General features: G+C 43.4%; 1 protein-coding gene across 1 annotated transcript in view; it reads left to right on the top strand.

Annotated features, from left to right (window-relative positions):
* The window catches only part of LOC129857418 (E3 ubiquitin-protein ligase NEURL1-like), a 75,640-nt gene extending 61,419 nt beyond the window's left edge, over window positions 1–14,221 (top strand). Inside the window, exons 5-6 of the mRNA XM_055925652.1 lie at window positions 10,647–10,826; window positions 11,290–14,221. Of these exons, the coding sequence (XP_055781627.1) occupies window positions 10,647–10,826; window positions 11,290–11,534 (425 nt within the window). The 3' untranslated portion in view covers window positions 11,535–14,221. The remainder of the gene's footprint in view (window positions 1–10,646; window positions 10,827–11,289) is intronic.
* Window positions 14,222–17,989: the final 3,768 nt, after the last annotated feature.

The following is a 17,989-nucleotide window of genomic DNA, read 5'->3' as shown; positions in this document are numbered from 1 at the left end:
TTTTCCACTCTCCTCTCCTGGGTTGAGTGGGTTATTTCTGTCCTGCATGGGCCCAGGAGCAGCATCAGACAGTGTCATCATCTATCAAGGGGGGCTCTGCTAGCTGCTTATGATTCCCTACATATGCATAATGAAAATATAATTGTGTCTCGCATTCAGACGTCACGGTTTTCACCCACGCCTTACTCTCCTAACGCTGGCCGCCACTCTCTACCTCCTCTTCTTTCATTCTCTCTCCCCTCTTATGACTCTGACATCGCTTCCCCATTACCCACTCCAGCTGTGGGGAGGGCAGATGTGACGTTTCTCTCCACCTACACACTGCCTCCACATGCTACGCGTTGCCGTGGAAACGTACAGCCAACCCTGAAAGTGGTTCTTATCCATGGTCGTGTGTTGGATCTGTGAAATAAAGCAGATGGGAGTCCATCACATTTGCATGATCATGGTGTGTGAATATCTTATTTTCTTCTTGTTTGTACAGGGGCAAACTTCAAATAATATATAATATAATGCCATTTAGCACACACTCTTATCAAATTGACTTAGTCATGTGCGTATAAATGTTTTACATATGGGTGGTCCCGGGAATCGAACCTACTATCCTGGCGTTGTAAGAACCTTGCTCTACCAACTGAGATCTGATAAGGTTGTGGTGAAAGGCGCTGTGCATACACTACATCAGTGTTTCCCAACTCCAGTCTTTGAGTACCCCCAACAGCACATTTTTGTTGTTGCCCCAGACAAACTTACCCGACTCATCTCATTGAGGGCTTGATGATTAGTTGACAAGTTCAATCAGGTGTTCTTTCCCAGGGCTACAACAAAACTGTACTGTCCGGGGTACTCAAGGACTGGAGTTGGGAAACACTGAACCACAGTGGATTTAGCTGGGGCCACATGCAGACATCCCCAGCTGCATTGCATACTCTTAGGCTCTTAGATGTTGTCCATTCCAGATAGAGGGGCCAGGAATTCATTCATACGATGGCAGGATCTGAACCCTGTCCTGGATGAAAGGGTTTATGAATAGACATGAAGGGTATCTGTCTGTATGATCTCCTATTAGAGGTGACCAGGATGTTACCAGACAGCTGTGCAGCCGGTCTGTCGCACAGGTCACGTTAAGTAGATAATGCTCATATGAGGACACTTGCAAGCAAACTTGTGTAATTATAGTACTCTACCACAATGTCACTGTACTTGTTACATTTACATTTAAGTCATTTAGCAGACGCTCTTATCCAGAGCGACTTACAAATTGGTGCATTCACCTTATGATATCCAGTGGAACAAATAGTGCATCTAACTCTTAAGGGGGGGGGGGGGGTTAGAAGGATTACTTTATCCTATCCTAGGTATTCCTTAAAGAGGTGGGGTTTCAGGTGTCTCCGGAAGGTGGTGATTGACTCCGCTGACCTGGCGTCGTGAGGGAGTTTGTTCCACCATTGGGGTGCCAGAGCAGCGAACAGTTTTGACTGGGCTGAGCGGGAACTGTACTTCCTCAGAGGTAGAGAGGCGAGCAGGCCAGAGGTGGATGAACGCAGTGCCCTTGTTTGGGTGTAGGGCCTGATCAGAGCCTGAAGGTACGGAGGTGCCGTTCCCCTCACAGCTCCGTAGGCAAGCACCATGGTCTTGTAGCGGATGCGAGCTTCAACTGGAAGCCAGTGGAGAGAGCGGAGGAGCGGGGTGACGTGAGAGAACTTGGGAAAGTTGAACACCAGACGGGCTGCGGCGTTCTGGATGAGTTGTAGGGGTTTAATGGCACAGGCAGGGAGCCCAGCCAACAGCGAGTTGCAGTAATCCAGACGGGAGATGACAAGTGCCTGGATTAGGACCTGCGCCGCTTCCTGCGTGAGGCAGGGTCGTACTCTGCGAATGTTGTAGAGCATGAACCTACAGGAACGGGTCACCGCCTTGATGTTAGTTGAGAACGACAGGGTGTTGTCCAGGATCACGCCAAGGTTCTTAGCACTCTGGGAGGAGGACACAATGGAGTTGTCAACCGTGATGGCGAGATCATGGAACGGGCAGTCCTTCCCCGGGAGGAAGAGCAGCTCCGTCTTGCCGAGGTTCAGCTTGAGGTGGTGATCCGTCATCCACACTGATATGTCTCCCAGACATGCAGAGATGCGATTCACCACCTGGTTATCAGAGGGGGGAAAGGAGAAGATTAATTGTGTGTCGTCTGCATAGCAATGATAGGAGAGACCATGTGAGGATATGACAGAGCCAAGTGACTTGGTGTATAGCGAGAATAGGAGAGGGCCTAGAACAGAGCCCTGGGGGACACCAGTGGTGAGAGCACGTGGTGCGGAGACAGATTCTCGCCACGCCACCTGGTAGGAGCGACCTGTCAGGTAGGACGCAATCCAAGCGTGGGCCGCGCTAGAGATGCCCAGCTCGGAGAGGGTGGAGAGGAGGATCTGATGGTTCACAGTATCAAAGGCAGCCGATAGGTCTAGAAGGATGAGAGCAGAGGAGAGAGAGTTAGCTTTAGCAGTGCGGAGCGCCTCCGTGACACAGAGAAGAGCAGTCTCAGTTGAATGACTAGTCTTGAAACCTGACTGATTTGGATCAAGAAGGTCATTCTGAGAGAGATAGCAGGAGAGCTGGCCAAGGACGGCACGTTCAAGAGTTTTGGAGAGAAAAGAAAGAAGGGATACTGGTCTGTAGTTGTTGACATCGGAGGGATCGAGTGTAGGTTTTTTCAGAAGGGGTGCAACTCTCGCTCTCTTGAAGACGGAAGGGACGTAGCCAGCGGTCAAGGATGAGTTGATGAGCGAGGTGAGGTAAGGGAGAAGGTCTCCGGAAATGGTCTGGAGAAGAGAGGAGGGGATAGGGTCAAGCGGGCAGGTTGTTGGGCGGCCGGCCGTCACAAGACGCGAGATTTCATCTGGAGAGAGAGGGGAGAAAGAGGTCAAAGCACAGGGTAGGGCAGTGTGAGCAGAACCAGCGGTGTCGTTTGACTTAGCAAACGAGGATCGGATGTCGTCGACCTTCTTTTCAAAATGGTTGACGAAGTCATCAGCAGAGAGGGGGGAGGAGGGGGAGGAGGATTCAGGAGGGAGGAGAAGGTGGCAAAGAGCTTCCTAGGGTTAGAGGCAGATGCTTGGAATTTAGAGTGGTAGAAATTGGCTTTAGCAGCAGAGACAGAAGAGGAGAATGTAGAGAGGAGGGAGTGAAAGGATGCCAGGTCCGCAGGGAGGCGAGTTTTCCTCCATTTCCGCTCGGCTGCCCGGAGCCCTGTTCTGTGAGCTCGCAATGAGTCGTCGAGCCACGGAGCAGGAGGGGAGGACCGAGCCGGCCTGGAGGATAGGGGACATAGAGAGTCAAAGGATGCAGAAAGGGAGGAGAGGAGGGTTGAGGAGGCAGAATCAGGAGATAGGTTGGAGAAGGTTTGAGCAGAGGGAAGAGATGATAGGATGGAAGAGGAGAGAGTAGCGGGGGAGAGAGAGCGAAGGTTGCGACGGTGCGATACCATCCGAGTAGGGGCAGTGTGGGAAGTGTTGGATGAGAGCGAGAGGGAAAAGGATACAAGGTAGTGGTCGGAGACTTGGAGGGGAGTTGCAATGAGATTAGTGGAAGAACAGCATCTAGTAAAGATGAGGTCAAGCGTATTGCCTGCCTTGTGAGTAGGGGGGGAAGGTGAGAGGGTGAGGTCAAAAGAGGAGAGGAGTGGAAAGAAGGAGGCAGAGAGGAATGAGTCAAAGGTAGACGTGGGGAGGTTAAAGTCACCCAGAACTGTGAGAGGTGAGCCATCCTCAGGAAAGGAACTTATCAGGGCGTCAAGCTCATTGATGAACTCTCCAAGGGAACCTGGAGGGCGATAAATGATAAGGATGTTAAGCTTGAAAGGGCTGGTAACTGTGACAGCATGGAATTCAAAGGAGGCGATAGACAGATGGGTCAGGGAAGAAAGAGAGAATGTCCACTTGGGAGAGATGAGGATCCCAGTGCCACCACCCCGCTGACCAGAAGCTCTCGGGGTGTGCGAGAACACGTGGGCAGACGAGGAGAGAGCAGTAGGAGTAGCAGTGTTATCAGTGGTAATCCATGTTTCCGTCAGTGCCAAGAAGTCGAGGGACTGGAGGGAAGCATAGGCTAAGATGAACTCTGCCTTGTTGGCCGCAGATCGGCAGTTCCAGAGGCTGCCTGAGACCTGGAACACCACGTGGGTCGTGCGCGCTGGGACCACCAGGTTAGAGTAGCAGCGGCCACGCGGTGTGAAGCGTTTGTATGGTCTGTGCAGAGAGGAGAGAACAGGGATAGACAGACACATAGTTGACAGGCTACAGAAGAGGCTACGCTAATGCAAAGGAGATTGGAATGACAAGTGGACACGTCTCGAATGTTCAGAAAGTTAAGCTTACGTTGCAAAAAATCTTATTGACTAAAATGATATAGTACTGCTGGCTGGTGAAATAGGCTAGCTAGCAGTGGCTGCGTTGTTGACTTTGTTTGAAAGTGTAGCTGGCTAGGTAACCTCTAACTGGCTAGGTAACCTCGACAATTACTCTAGACTACACAATTATCTTGGATACAAAGACGGCTATGTAGCCAGCTAAGATCAAACAAATCAAACTGTTGTACTGTAATGAAATGAAATGTAATACACCTGTGGAGCAAAGCGGAATGCAACTACTCACTCCAACCCGGAAGTGCGTATCGTAGAGGGAGAGGCAATAGAAGTGTTGTTTCTTGTATTATTGTCTTTTGTGTCTTTAGAGGACTGCTTCACCTTAATGTCCCCTTTCCCCCCTTTCCCTTTTCTTCTATCCTTATTTTGTCCCACTTTGTCCCTTCTTTGTTCCTTCTTCTCTTCTGCCAACTAGACACTCCTTGTTAGCTAGCTAGCTTCTTCCAGGAATGTCCCTAGCAACTGCCTAGCAACAGGTAAACAACTTAGCTAGCTAAGAAAACGGTATAATTTTTTGAAAAAATTGTTACTTTTTCAAAAGCCTTCTTTGTTTGCTGCTTGTTTGGTCTCCTATTCAGTTTGCAGTTTTCTTTTGATTTTTTTCGATGTACTTTACTCTAAAAAAACATTTAAATATTTGTAGGAGCTCTTCTTTTCAGCTGCTGCTGCTTAATTTGGAACAATTTGTTCAATTAACAAAAACAATTAACAAAACAACTTAATTTGTTGCTAGTAATGCTAGTAATGTATGTGGTTCACACTTTTTAAAGAAGATACTGTATATCTGCAAACTTTACATTGATCCACTTGAAACCAAACATGTATGAGTGTAACCTTGGTTGATACATAACAATAAACAAGTGCTTGACTTGGACTGAAATAGGTGCCGGTATTCATGTTGGGTGCCGGTACTGTTTGTATTTAGGTGCAGGAGCTCCACAATACTTTTGATGTAATATTCTTTGTAGATTGAAACTGAGACCCCGTCAGTAAGGGTGGTCCAACTAGAGAGAGATGGGAACGTATAGGAGCACCCCATTGTCAAGGCTCTATTGTATCAGAGCCGCTCAGTTTTGCACTCGATTATGTACATTATTGTCATAGCAATAGGGTTTACGAGAATGTGTTTCAAACTTTCTTTAAAAGAAATGGCGGGTCTCGTTGAGTGAAGTACAGCTGTTGCAGTTATTTTTCACCTTAGGGAGTGAGGTCAGGTATCTTTTCCATTTCAGGGAGACTTAGGGTACGGGTTTTAAAAATAGGGAACAAATGGGGTAATGTGTGGGTTGTGTATGCTTACTGCTTCCAAATTGACAGTGTTTCATTTGGCACATAAGAGATACCAGTGTACGAGGAGTTTTATGGCAGACATTTATGTTTAAACAGGTTTCTAAATTAAAACATCTTATTGGTGGTACTGTTGCTCTCAACGTAAAAGTTAGAACCACCATAAAATTATAGATTTTAAAAAATTGATTGAAATATAGTCTATATTGGGCCTATATGGATTTCTAGCTTATTTTGTGCCCTATAAACTCATATTTTCACCCTGTAAAGCCCTTTGTTTCTTATAAAAGGCTAAAATGTTGATACAAAAACCTGTCATTGAGATTACAGTCGTTTGTGGAATATTAGGTTTCTACATTGTGTAAAAGCACTACCTATTTCGATGCATTACATAGAAAATTGTACACTGTCTCCTTAAGAGAGTTCAGTTCATTGCTATGATATAATCATTGATTTCCTGAAGAAGCTATCCCCACACTGTTCATACTGTACTATCTTTGCTATCCCTTTTCCTTTCTTTCTTTTCCCCTAAACATTTGGTTATACTGGTACTTGAGTAACCAGGTTGTTAGTTAGCGAATAATGTTACATGACTGAACAAGGTGTAAACAAATGCCTATGAGTGGTTTTGGAACAGCCCGTGAAATGGTTTATGAATGTAAAAAAGAAAAAAACATTGCAACAGTTTGTGCTAAAAACCATCTGTTTTCGCTGTATTAATGGTGCAACCATGACAGTAATGAATCTGTACTCGCTTTTATTTTATTTTTATCGCTATAGGTCACTCAAAAACAATGGTACAATGAAGCCGAATCATTACAAAAATGATTACCTGGTTGATTATTTTTGAAGGTGTTCCCAAAATAAAATGTTGGGTCGCACAGTATAGTATTTAGGAGCATATGCAACCAAAATGGTTGCACTTTACAGCCCTGTGTGTAAACTAAAATGTTTTTGTGCCATTCAGATATAGCCTACTAGGTCTGTGGATTTGGAAATGTCATAGCTATTCTCCTCTGATGCCAAATAGGGCTGCCGGTGCTGCTGTTCAGAATGGATGGATATGGCACAGGACAGACACTGCCATAGCCAGTGGGATTGTAAATATGGAGGTGGGGGGGGGGGGGGGGGGGGGGGGGCACTTCTTGGTGAGACTACAATACCTCAAGGGCTCCTGATTCACTTATAGACGCACACAAATGCAACCATACATACTGTAGACTGGGATCCGGGGACACAACTGATTGGCTCAAACTGACAACTCAACTGATTGGCTCAAACGCATAAAGAAGGAAATAAATTAAATAAACTTTTCACAAGGCACATCTGTTAATTGAAATGCATTACAGGTGACTACCTCAGGAAGCTGGTTGAGAGAATGCCAAGAGTGCAAGCTGTCATCAAGGCAAAGGGTGGCTACTTTGAAGAATCTCAAATATAAAACATATTTTGATTTGTTTAACACTTTTTTGGGTACCACATGATTCCATATGTGTTATTTCATATTTTTGATGTCTTCACTGTTATTCTAAAATGTAGAAAATAGAAAACAAAGAAATACCCTGGAATGAGCAGGTGTCCACATTTTTGACAGGTACTGTATATATAAACAAACAACTTTAGAGGGGGCCATACAATGCAATGTGATATAATTAATCTACAATATAGCCAACTCACTATCAGAGATTATCATGAAATAGACACAAATTACTTATTCCAATTTGTGTCTACCACATGATTTCTTCATAACACATTTGTGTCCAGTACACGATTTTCTAGTGGCTAACGTTAGCTAGGTTAGGGGTTAAAGTTAGGGGTTAAAGTTCGGTATGAGAGTCAGGGGTCATAGTCTGATTTATGGAGATATACAGTTGATCTCAGAAGTTTCCATACACCTTAACCAAATGCATTTAATCTCAGTTTTTCACAATTCCTGAAATGTAATCTTAGTAAAAATTCCCTGTTTTAGGTCAGTTAGGATTACCACTTTAATTTAAGAATGTGAAATGTCAGAATAATAGTAGAGAGAATGATTTATTTCAGCTTTTATTTCTTTCATCACATTCCCAGTGGGTCAGAAGTTTGCATACACTCAATAAGTATTTGGTAGCTTTGCCTTGACTTTGTTGTCCTTAAGCCATTTTGTGTACAACTTTGGAAGTATGCTTGGGGTCATTGTTCATTTGGAAGACTCATTTGCGACCAAGCTTTAACTTCCTGACTGATGTCTTGAGATGTTGCTTCAATATATACACATAATTTTCGTTCTTCATGAGCCATCTATTTTGTGAAGTGCACAAGTCCCTCCTGCAGCAAAGCACCCCCACAACATGATGCTGCCACCCCCGTGCTTCACAGTTGGTATGGTGTTCTTCAGCTTGCAAGCATCCCTTTTTTTCTCCAAACAAGAAATTTGTGGAGTGGTTAAAAACTAGTTTTAATGACTCCAACCTAAGTGTATGTGAACTTCCGACTTCAACTGTATATCTGTAAATTAACCTATGATATCAAGCCAAAGCCAGCCATGATTGCAGACACCTATGTGTGTCCTTTGACACTATATAAACTAGTGACCCGCAGTGTTTGTCATTATACCCTGATGAAGACAGCTTGTCTGTCGACACGTTGGTTATTAAATTATTGCATATGAGCTCCTGGAGTGTACAGCTCTCCTTTTCTTTTTCAAGTGTTCTACTCCACTAGCCAGCTCCTCGCCTAAAACAGAAGTGAGTTTATTTCACTTCCAGAGCAAAAACCAAGCCAAGAGGTCGAAGGGATTGTCCGTGGAGCTCAGACAGGATTGTGTCGAGGTACAGATCTGGGGAAGAGTACCAAAAAATGTCTGCAGATTTGAAGGTCCCCAAGAACACAGTGGCCTCCATTATTCTTAAATGGAAGAAGTTTGGAACCACCAAGACCTTTCCTAGAGCTGGCCGCCCGGCCATACTGAGCAATCGGGGAGAAGGGCCTTGGTCAGGGAGGTGACTAAAAACCAGATGGTCGCTCTGACAGAGCTCCAGAGTTCCTCTATGGAGATGGGAGAACCTTCCAGAAGGACAACCGTCTTTGCAGCACTCCACTAATCAGACCTTTATGGTAGAGTGGCCAGACGGAAACCACTCCTCAGTAAAAGGCACATGACAGCCCGCTTGGAGTTTGTCAAAAGGCACCTTTAGGACTCTCAGACCATGAGAAACAAGATTCTCTGGTCTGATGAAACCAAGATTAAACTCCTTTGGCCTGAATGCCAAGCATCACGTCTGGAGGAAACCTGGCACCATCCCTAGTCAGGATCCCTAGTGGGAGACTAGTCAGGATGCCTGAAGGTATCACGTTCATCTGTACAAACAATAGTTCGCAAGTATAAACACCATGGGTACACGCAGCCGTCATACCGCTCAGAAAGCAGGAAGTTATGTCTCCTGGAGATGACTGTATTTGGTGTGAAAAGTGCAAATCAATATCAGAACAACAGCAAAGGACCTTGTGAAGATGCTGGAGGAAACGGGTACAAAAATATCTATATCCACAGTAAAAGGAGTCCTATATCGGCATAACCTGAAAGGCCTCTCGGCAAGGAAGCAAAGAAGCCACTGCTCCAAAACTGCCATAAAGCCAGACTACAGTTTGCAACTTCACATGGGGACAAAGCTTGTACGTTTTGGAGAAATGTCCTCTGCTCTGATAAAACAAAAATAGAACTGTTTGGCCATAATGACCATCCTTATGTTTTGGAGGAAAAAGGGGTAGGCTTGCAAGCTGAAGAACACCATCCCAACCGTGAAGCACGGGGGTGGCAGCATCATGTTGTGGGAGTGCTTTGCGGCAGGAGGGGATGGTGCACTTCCCAAAATAGATGACATCATGAGGATGGAAAATTACGTGGATATATTGAAGCAACATCTCGAGACATCAGTCAGGAAGTTAAAGCTTGGTCGCAAATGGGTCTTCCAAATGGACAATGACCCCAAGCATACTTCCAAAGTTGTGGCAAAATGGCTTAAGGACAACAAAGTCAAGGTATCGGAGTGGCCATCACAAAGCCCTGACCTCAAGCCTATAGAAAATTTGTGGGCAGAACTGAAAAAGTGTGTGCGATCAAGGAGGCCTACAAACCTGACTCAGTTACACCAGCTCTGTCAGGAGGAATGGCCCAAAATTCACCCAACTTATTGTGGGAAGCTTGTGGAAGGCTACCCGAAACGTTTGACCCAAGTTAAACAATTTAAAGGCAATGCTACCAAATACTTATTGAGTGTATGTAAACTTCTGACCCACTGGGGAATGTGAAAGAAATAAAAGCTGAAATAAATAATTCTCTACTATTATTCTGACATTTCACATTCTTAAAATAAAGTGATGATCCTAACTAACCTAAGACATGGAATTTGACATTTCACAAATGTCAAGAATTGTGTAGAACTGAGTTTAAATGTATTTGGCTAAGGTGTATGTAAACTTCCGACTTCAACTGTAAATAGAACATATAAAAAACATAAATGGATAGCACACAATCATAGATTGTATGCTATCCATGTATCCTCTGACATGCACTGTCAACTGTGGGACCTGATGTAGACAGGTGTGTGCCTTTCCAAATCATGTCCAATCAATTGAATTTACCACCGATGGACTCCAATCAAGTTGTAGAAACATCTCAAGGTTGATCAATGGAAACAGGATGCACCTGAGCAAAATGTTGAGTCTCATAGGAAAGGGTCTGAATACTTATGTAAAAAAGAAAACTTATCTTTTTAATGTTTTATAAATATGCAAAAAAGTCTAAACCTATTTTTACTTTGTCATTATGGGGTATTGTGTATAGATTGAGGATTTTTATTTATTTTTTGTAAAGGAAGGGGTCTGAATAGTTTCTGAATGCGCTGTACATGAGTTCAGAGCAGTTTGTATGTGACACAGTGCTTCTCTGTGCCCTCAGGCTCGTCTTTGAATGCAGACCCTGAGGGGCAGTCAATTCCCAGCTCCCCATCCTGCACCCCTAACACCCCAACACTTCGCTGCAGCGACAGCTCCGAGCCCAACCCCAACTCCAACCTGAACATCAACCTCAACACCAGCCTCAATGCCAGCTTCCCACCAGCCTTCAGCAGCTCCACAGGTGAACCCTCTTTCCATTACTACCTTGTCACTCACCAGGTTAGATGTTATCCCGGTGTTTTATTTTTCTCTTCTCCCTCCTCTCTATCTCTTGCTGTCTATCGTTTTCCACCTTTGTTTATGGCAGGAATGTGACCAAGAAGGGCAACATTAGCTGCATTTAACGTATTTGTTGAGAATTTCTTTTGACCGCAATAGGCTGGAAATGTGATATGTATATTGCACAAAAGGTCACACAGCAACCTGATACCTTTTATTATAGTTAAGTCCCTCTCAAAAGGAAGAACATGAGTTATATTGACTCAATATCCTGCAAAGTGTAAACATAGAAGTTATCTTTTCAGAGAAGATGCAGTATAATTAGTACGAAATTGAAAAACGCCTACTAGAAGAAGTACCGTTTCCAAGCTATACGGTATGACAATTATCCACCTAACACTAAAACCTATTCCATTGTCTCCCAGGTACGACTCCCAGCTCGCCATTCTCCAGCCACCCAGAATACCCCACTTTCCAAGTGTGCTCGGGCTCTTGGAGTGACGAGTGCACCATCTGTTATGAGAACGTGGTGGACACAGTGCTGTACGCCTGTGGTCACATGTGTCTCTGCTACGCCTGTGGCCTCAAACTGAAGAAGATGGCCAACGCCTGCTGCCCGATCTGCAGGAGGACTATCAAAGACATTATAAAGACCTACCGGAGCACGTAGGATCGGCCTGGCTGTGTAACACCCTGGCTCATTCACCGAGATCATCAAAGAAAACATTGAGGCCTATCAGTGCATGTAGGGCTGACCTGTCTGTGTCACCTATGGCTTTGCTACAGGAGGTTGCTCATCAAAGACCACCAGAGACATAATTCAGTCTTATTGGAGCATGTAGGTTTGGCCTGTCTCAGTATGGCTCAGCAACACTGAGATTCAGCATCATCCAGTTGGACCGTCAAAGATGTCAGAAAAACATGTTGGGGCATAAAGGGCTGGCATTTCACCATGACCTGTCTACTCTACAGGGGAGGCTTCTGAGAGGCGGACCGTTTATACTAATGGCTGGAATGGAGTAAATGGAATGGCATCAATTGGGGAGCATGGGCTTGTGGTAATGTTATGGAAACCATTTGTTTGATGTATTTGATACCATTCCACCTATTCTGCTCCAGCCATTACCACCATCCTGTCCTCCCCAATTAAGTTGCCTGTCCTCCCCAATTAAGTTGCCATCAACTTCCTGTTCTCCTGTACCAGGTATGTGATAGACCATTAAAGATATTATAACGATGCACAGGAAGAGGCAATGCTGGCCTCAACTGTGTCACTATATCCCAGATACTAGATTGGACTCCGCCACCATGAAGGTGGACTTAACCAGGAGGGATCTGGCTCACTCACTGCAAAACAATCATCTTCCACCCCACTGGTGATAGCATTGCTGCTAGGTCATTTCACTCTCCCAAGCCTTGAAGGCAGCAGGGTGAACTATCTATGTTTTTATCAGCACCCTAGACCTATCATTCAGAATGTTGCAGTTAGAAATGTATTGTACAGCACAGACAATATCATGAGAGCTGGATAATTGTGTCTGTACAATACATTTCCATCTGTAACGCTCTCAATGTTCTGACTGGTTGAATAATACCCTTTGGACAAGTGACTAATGAATGAAGAGGACAGCTTTTTATAGTTTGGAGAAGAAAGGAGTATTGCTGTGAAAAAGGGATGTTGTAATCAGAGGAAGTATTTTACCTGTGAATAGCAAGGGGTATAGTAAATAGCTGTGTGCCTATGTTGCACGAATAACCCCTTACATGCATTCTCTACCCAGTCTCAAAGACACTACGCTCCAAAGGGGTTCTTCGGCTGTCCCCATAAGAGAATCCTTTTTGGTTCCAGGTATAACCACTTTGGGTTCCATGTAGAACCCTATGTGGAAGCAAAAAGGGTTATTGAAAGGGTTATCCTATGGGAACAGCCGAATAACCCTTTCAGGTACTAGATAGCACATTTTTTCTAAGAGTGTAAGGAAGATCACATTCAGGAGAAATGTGAGAATGCAGTCAGCCAATCACCATAAAAGGTAATGGAAGGTGGATGTGGATAGAGGATTTTCTTTGTAGTCTATCGTGAGGGAGACGTGACCTTAGACTTTGACATAGTGTAGTAGGGGCACCTTGGTCCTGTGTGTGTGTCTGCACAACATTTAGTGCACAGAAACCTTAGCTCCAAAACAACAGATACAGTGAGCTCCAAAGGTATTGGGACAGTGATGCATTGTTGTTTTGGCTCTGTACTCCAGGATTTGAAATGATACAGTGACTGTGAGGTTTCTGGTGTAGACTTGTCAGCTTTAATTTGAGGGTATTTTCATCCATATCGGGTGAACTGTTAAGAAATTACAGCACTTTTTAGGGGACAATTTTAGGGGACAAATAAGTATTGGGACAAATTCACTTATGTGTATTGAAGTAGCAAAAGGTTAACTATTCGGTCCCATATTCAGAGCAAGCAATGACTACATCAAGCTTGTGACTCTACGCATTTGTTGGATGCAATTTCTGTTTGTTTAGGTTCTTTCAGATTATTGTGTGCCCAATATAAATGAATGGTAAATAATGTATTGTGTCATTTTGGAGTCACTTGTATTGTAAAAAAACAATAGAATGTTTCTGAACACTTAAAGGTAACCTTGTCCCCAGGATAATTGCTAGAGAGACAGCTGTTGAAGGAGTTTATGGTAAAGGATATTTTGGTCACATTTTGTCTCTTTAGTTCGAAAGTCTCTGTATGATATTTTGCCTTCATCCTGTGTTTTTACTGTTTACACAGGAAACTGTATTCACACGTGTAGGGTCAAGGATCTACAGTAGCTGGTTATTGTTGCACAGTATGTGAGCTTTAGACTTGCATTGCGATCATTTAAAACAAACTATTTATCTAATCATTAGGTTTTCATACTAATACAGTGTTTTTAATCTATAATGTTTCAAAGACAACAATGGTCAGGTACAAGCCACTTTTCAGGTTCATAAAACAAGGTTGAATTATATGTACATTTTCTTAAGTGTTTTTTCATGCTGTCAAAATGTGCCATCATCCATCTGTTACGGAAACTGATCAAGGGAACTATGTTAGTTTGAATATTATAGAAGAGTATTCATGTGTGCCTTTTGGAGAAGAGAACTTTGATCAGTTACAACACTGAAATGTTCAGGCAAATGAATATGCAGGTGCATATTTATCCCAGTTCACTCTCACATGGGAATGAAGACTTGCGTCCAATCACACATCCCATCTATTGATGTAAAAAATATGGTGTTTTAAAAGCCAACATTTGAGTGTGTGTAATATGTACTGTATGTATGAAGTTATTCAGCGCTATTAATAGAAACTGTTTAACACAAGCCTCTGTCATTGTATTGTATAATACTGGATTAATCTTGCGCTTGAGAAGTGGTTTACCTTGACTTTTCTACTGGTTCAGTTTTTCTGACCAAATTGGGACATACAGAGATCAGCCATGATACATTTTAACAGAGACAATTATAATAATGATTTTGTGTTGTACTGTATGATTATTATTTTATTTTTTTCAATCATATCATGAATTATCACTGTGTTTGTTCTTTTGACATCCTGTACAACACAATACAAAGTGTACAGGTCTTTTTCTATTGTTTAATTTCCACTGACCTACTAGTGTGGGTTGAAATAGGATTTTCCATAGCCAAACATGACTTTTTATCCAAGTCTCAACCAAAGACACTATTAAATAAAAAAAATGTCATCCTCTCCAACTTTAGAAATGTTCAATCTTATATTGCAACATTGTGTTGTTCTACTGAAATATGGACATAACGCACATCGCTTCATCCCATTATTTTATATTCAATATCTATAATCATAAAATGGGACCAAATATTTAAAGGTACAGACACATGAGACAGGGTAGAAGTATTGCTTTTTGAAGCAAAAAATCAGGTCATTGGTCTTACTATTTTTGATTGGTTATAATTTTGTCAAAACATCCCTCTGTGTAAAATAATGAATAATAAAATACTTTTCTGACTTGCAACATTATGTCAGATGGACGTGACTTTAACACCTCAAACTAAGTTAAAGTAGTTCCAGGCAAACTCTAATTTGCCCACACATGACACATACAGTACGCATGAAATAATATGCATCATAAGCCGCTATAGCTATATTAGCAATGTCAGTTTATCAACTTACTTGTCATGGTTATTACACTTGCAGGGATGCTGAGATTGTCTAGTCCATTAGTAGACAAGTTACATATGATTGTACCAAAGCTGAGTTTTCAGAACTGCTGGTTACATCTCTAATGTAATGTGTTAAGTGCACTCTACAATATAGAGTTTTGTTAATAGTGATCAATATATACACCTTCCTTGCTTTTAAACATTAAAATAGATCCGCAACATTAGGGCAATGCTCCAAAGATATAAATAACATCCATACACAATCATGCCGCACAGTAGTATTCTGGTCTTCAGTCTGTGCATGTGATAAACAAAGCAGAGGGCTACAGTAAACAGTCATAACTCACACAGAGACTGTTTAGAGCGGAGGCATGTAGACCTGGCCAGAGTGAACATCATCTGTTATTTACTACCATGCCTTAGCTAGGCTGGCTGCACTAGTGTTTTATACTGCAGTCTAATATGCATAAATAGAGCCTGTGATGGCTGGACATGAAACAAGCAGCGGCAACCAATTTTCATGGCCCAAGTTTCTGAAAGTGAGGGGAGACACAGCCACCGTGTGTAAAATTGACATGGACACAGTATATCTCTCTTTTCTACATATGGACTTTCCATTTAGACCTCTGAGTGAACCTGGGCCTCATTCAAACATGCCGGTAAGTTAAGGGTTTTGGCGGCAGACAGAGTAATATTCAGAATTTTCTTTCCACCCTTTGGGTGCGGTTGTTGGTGAATGAAAGTAAACTGAATTGATATTGTCTCACTATCAAACACTTATCAAAGCTGTGCGTTGTTGATTCAGTGTAATTGTTGGTCATTTGAGCTCCAAAAATCTAGTGGTAGTCTCCAAAGGTGTATTTCATTAGCACGTCCTTGTCCGGTATGTAAAGCTGTTGTCAATTCCAGGTTCATAGCTCTCTTAAAATAATTATGTTGATATCAAAATTCTGTATCGAACAAGTAATCCATAATCTAATGGTGTTGAAGCAAGGACTGTGTTGAAGCAAGGACTTGAGTTACATTTGACTGAGCTATTCTGGAGTGCTTATGCTGCCCCCTTGAGGATATAGGATTTTAACAATCAATCAAATTTATTTATGAAGCCCTTCTTACATCAGCTGATGTAACAAAGTGCTGTACAGAAACCCAGCCTAAAACCCCAAACAGCAAGCAATGCAGGTGTAGAAGCACGGTGGCTAGAACAAACTCCCTAGAAAGGCCAGAACCTAGGAAGAAACCTAGAGAGGAACCAGGCTATGAGGGGTGGCTCAGGATTAAATCTCAGATGGCTTTTCATAGCCGATCATTCAGAGTATCTCTACCGTTCTTGCTGTCTCTAGAGAGTTGAAAACAGCAGGTCTGGGACAGGTAGCACGTTCGGTGAACAGGTCAGGGTTCCATAGCCGCAGGCAGAACAGTTGAAACTGGAGCAGCAGCACGGCCAGGTGGCCTGGGGACAGCAAGGAGTCATCAGGCCAGGTAATCCTGAGGCATGGTCCTAGGGCTCTGGTCCTCCGAGAGAAAGAGAGAAAGAAAGAGAGAGAAAATTAGAGAGAGCATACTTGAATTCACACAGGACACCGGATAAGACAGGAGAAATACTCCAGATATAACAGACTGACCCTAGCCCCCCGACAAAAACTACTGTAGCATAAATACTGGAGGCTGAGAGAAGAGAAGTCGGGAGACACTGTGGCCCTGTCCGACGATACCCCCAGACAGGGCCAAACAGGCAGGATATAACCCCACCCATTTTTCCAAAGCACAGCTCCCACACCACTACAGGGATATCTTCAACCACCAATTTACCATCCTGAGACAAGGCAGAGTATAGCCCACAAAGATCTCCGCCACGGCACAACCCAAGGGGGGGCGCCAACCCGGACAGAAAGATCACGTCAGTGACGCAACCCACTCAAGTGACGCACCCCTCCTAGAGACGGCATGGAAGTGCACCAATAAGCCAGTGACTCAGCCCCGGTAATAGGGTTAGAGGCAAAGAATCCCAGTGGAGAGAGTGGAACCGGCCAGGCAGAGACAGCAAGGGCAGTTTGTTGCTCCAGTGCCTTTCCGTTCACCTTCACACTCCTAGGCCAGACTACACTCAATCATAGGACCTACTGAAGAGATGCGACTTCAATAAAGACTTAAATGTTGAGACCGAGTCTGCGTCTCTCACATGGATAGACAGACCATTCCAGAAAAATGGAGATCTGTAGGAGAAAGCCCTGCCTCCAACTGTTTGCTTAGAAATTCTAGGGACAGTAAGGAGGCCTGCGTCGTGTGACCGTAGCGTACATGTAGGTATATACGGCAGGACCAAATCGGAAAGATAGGTATGAGCAAGCCCATGTAATGCTTTGTAGGTTAGCAGTAAAATCTTGAAATCAGTCCTTGCCTCATAAGGAAGCCAGTGTAGAGAAGCTAGCCCTGGAGTAATATGATCACACTTTTTGGTTCTAGTCAAGATTCAAGCAGCCGTATTTAGCACTAACTGAAGTTTATTTTCTGCTTTATCCGGGTAGCCGGAAAGTAGAGCATTGCAGTAGTCTAACCTAGAAGTAACAAAAACATGGATAAATATTTTTGCATCATTTTTGGACAGAAAGTTTCTGATTTTTGAAATGTTACGTAGATGGAAAAAAGCTGTCCTTGAAACAGTCTTGATATGTTCATCAAAAGAGGGATCAGGGTCCAGAGTAACGCCGAGGTCCTTCACAGTTTTATTTGAGACGACTGTACAGCGAAGATTAATTGTCAGATTCAACAGAAGATCTCTTTGTTTCTTGGGACCTAGAACAATCATCCCTGTTTTGTCTGAGTTTAAAAGTAGAACATTTGCAGCCATCCACTTCCTTATGTCTTAAACAAAGGCTTCCAGGGAGGGCAATTTTGGGGCTTCACCATGTTTCATCGAAATGTACAGCTATAACAAAGTTAATATTA

This window comes from Salvelinus fontinalis, chromosome 1 (assembly GCF_029448725.1).
Source record: "Salvelinus fontinalis isolate EN_2023a chromosome 1, ASM2944872v1, whole genome shotgun sequence".
Lineage (NCBI taxonomy): Eukaryota > Metazoa > Chordata > Actinopteri > Salmoniformes > Salmonidae > Salvelinus > Salvelinus fontinalis.
This window is presented reverse-complemented; position numbering and strand designations above follow the sequence as displayed.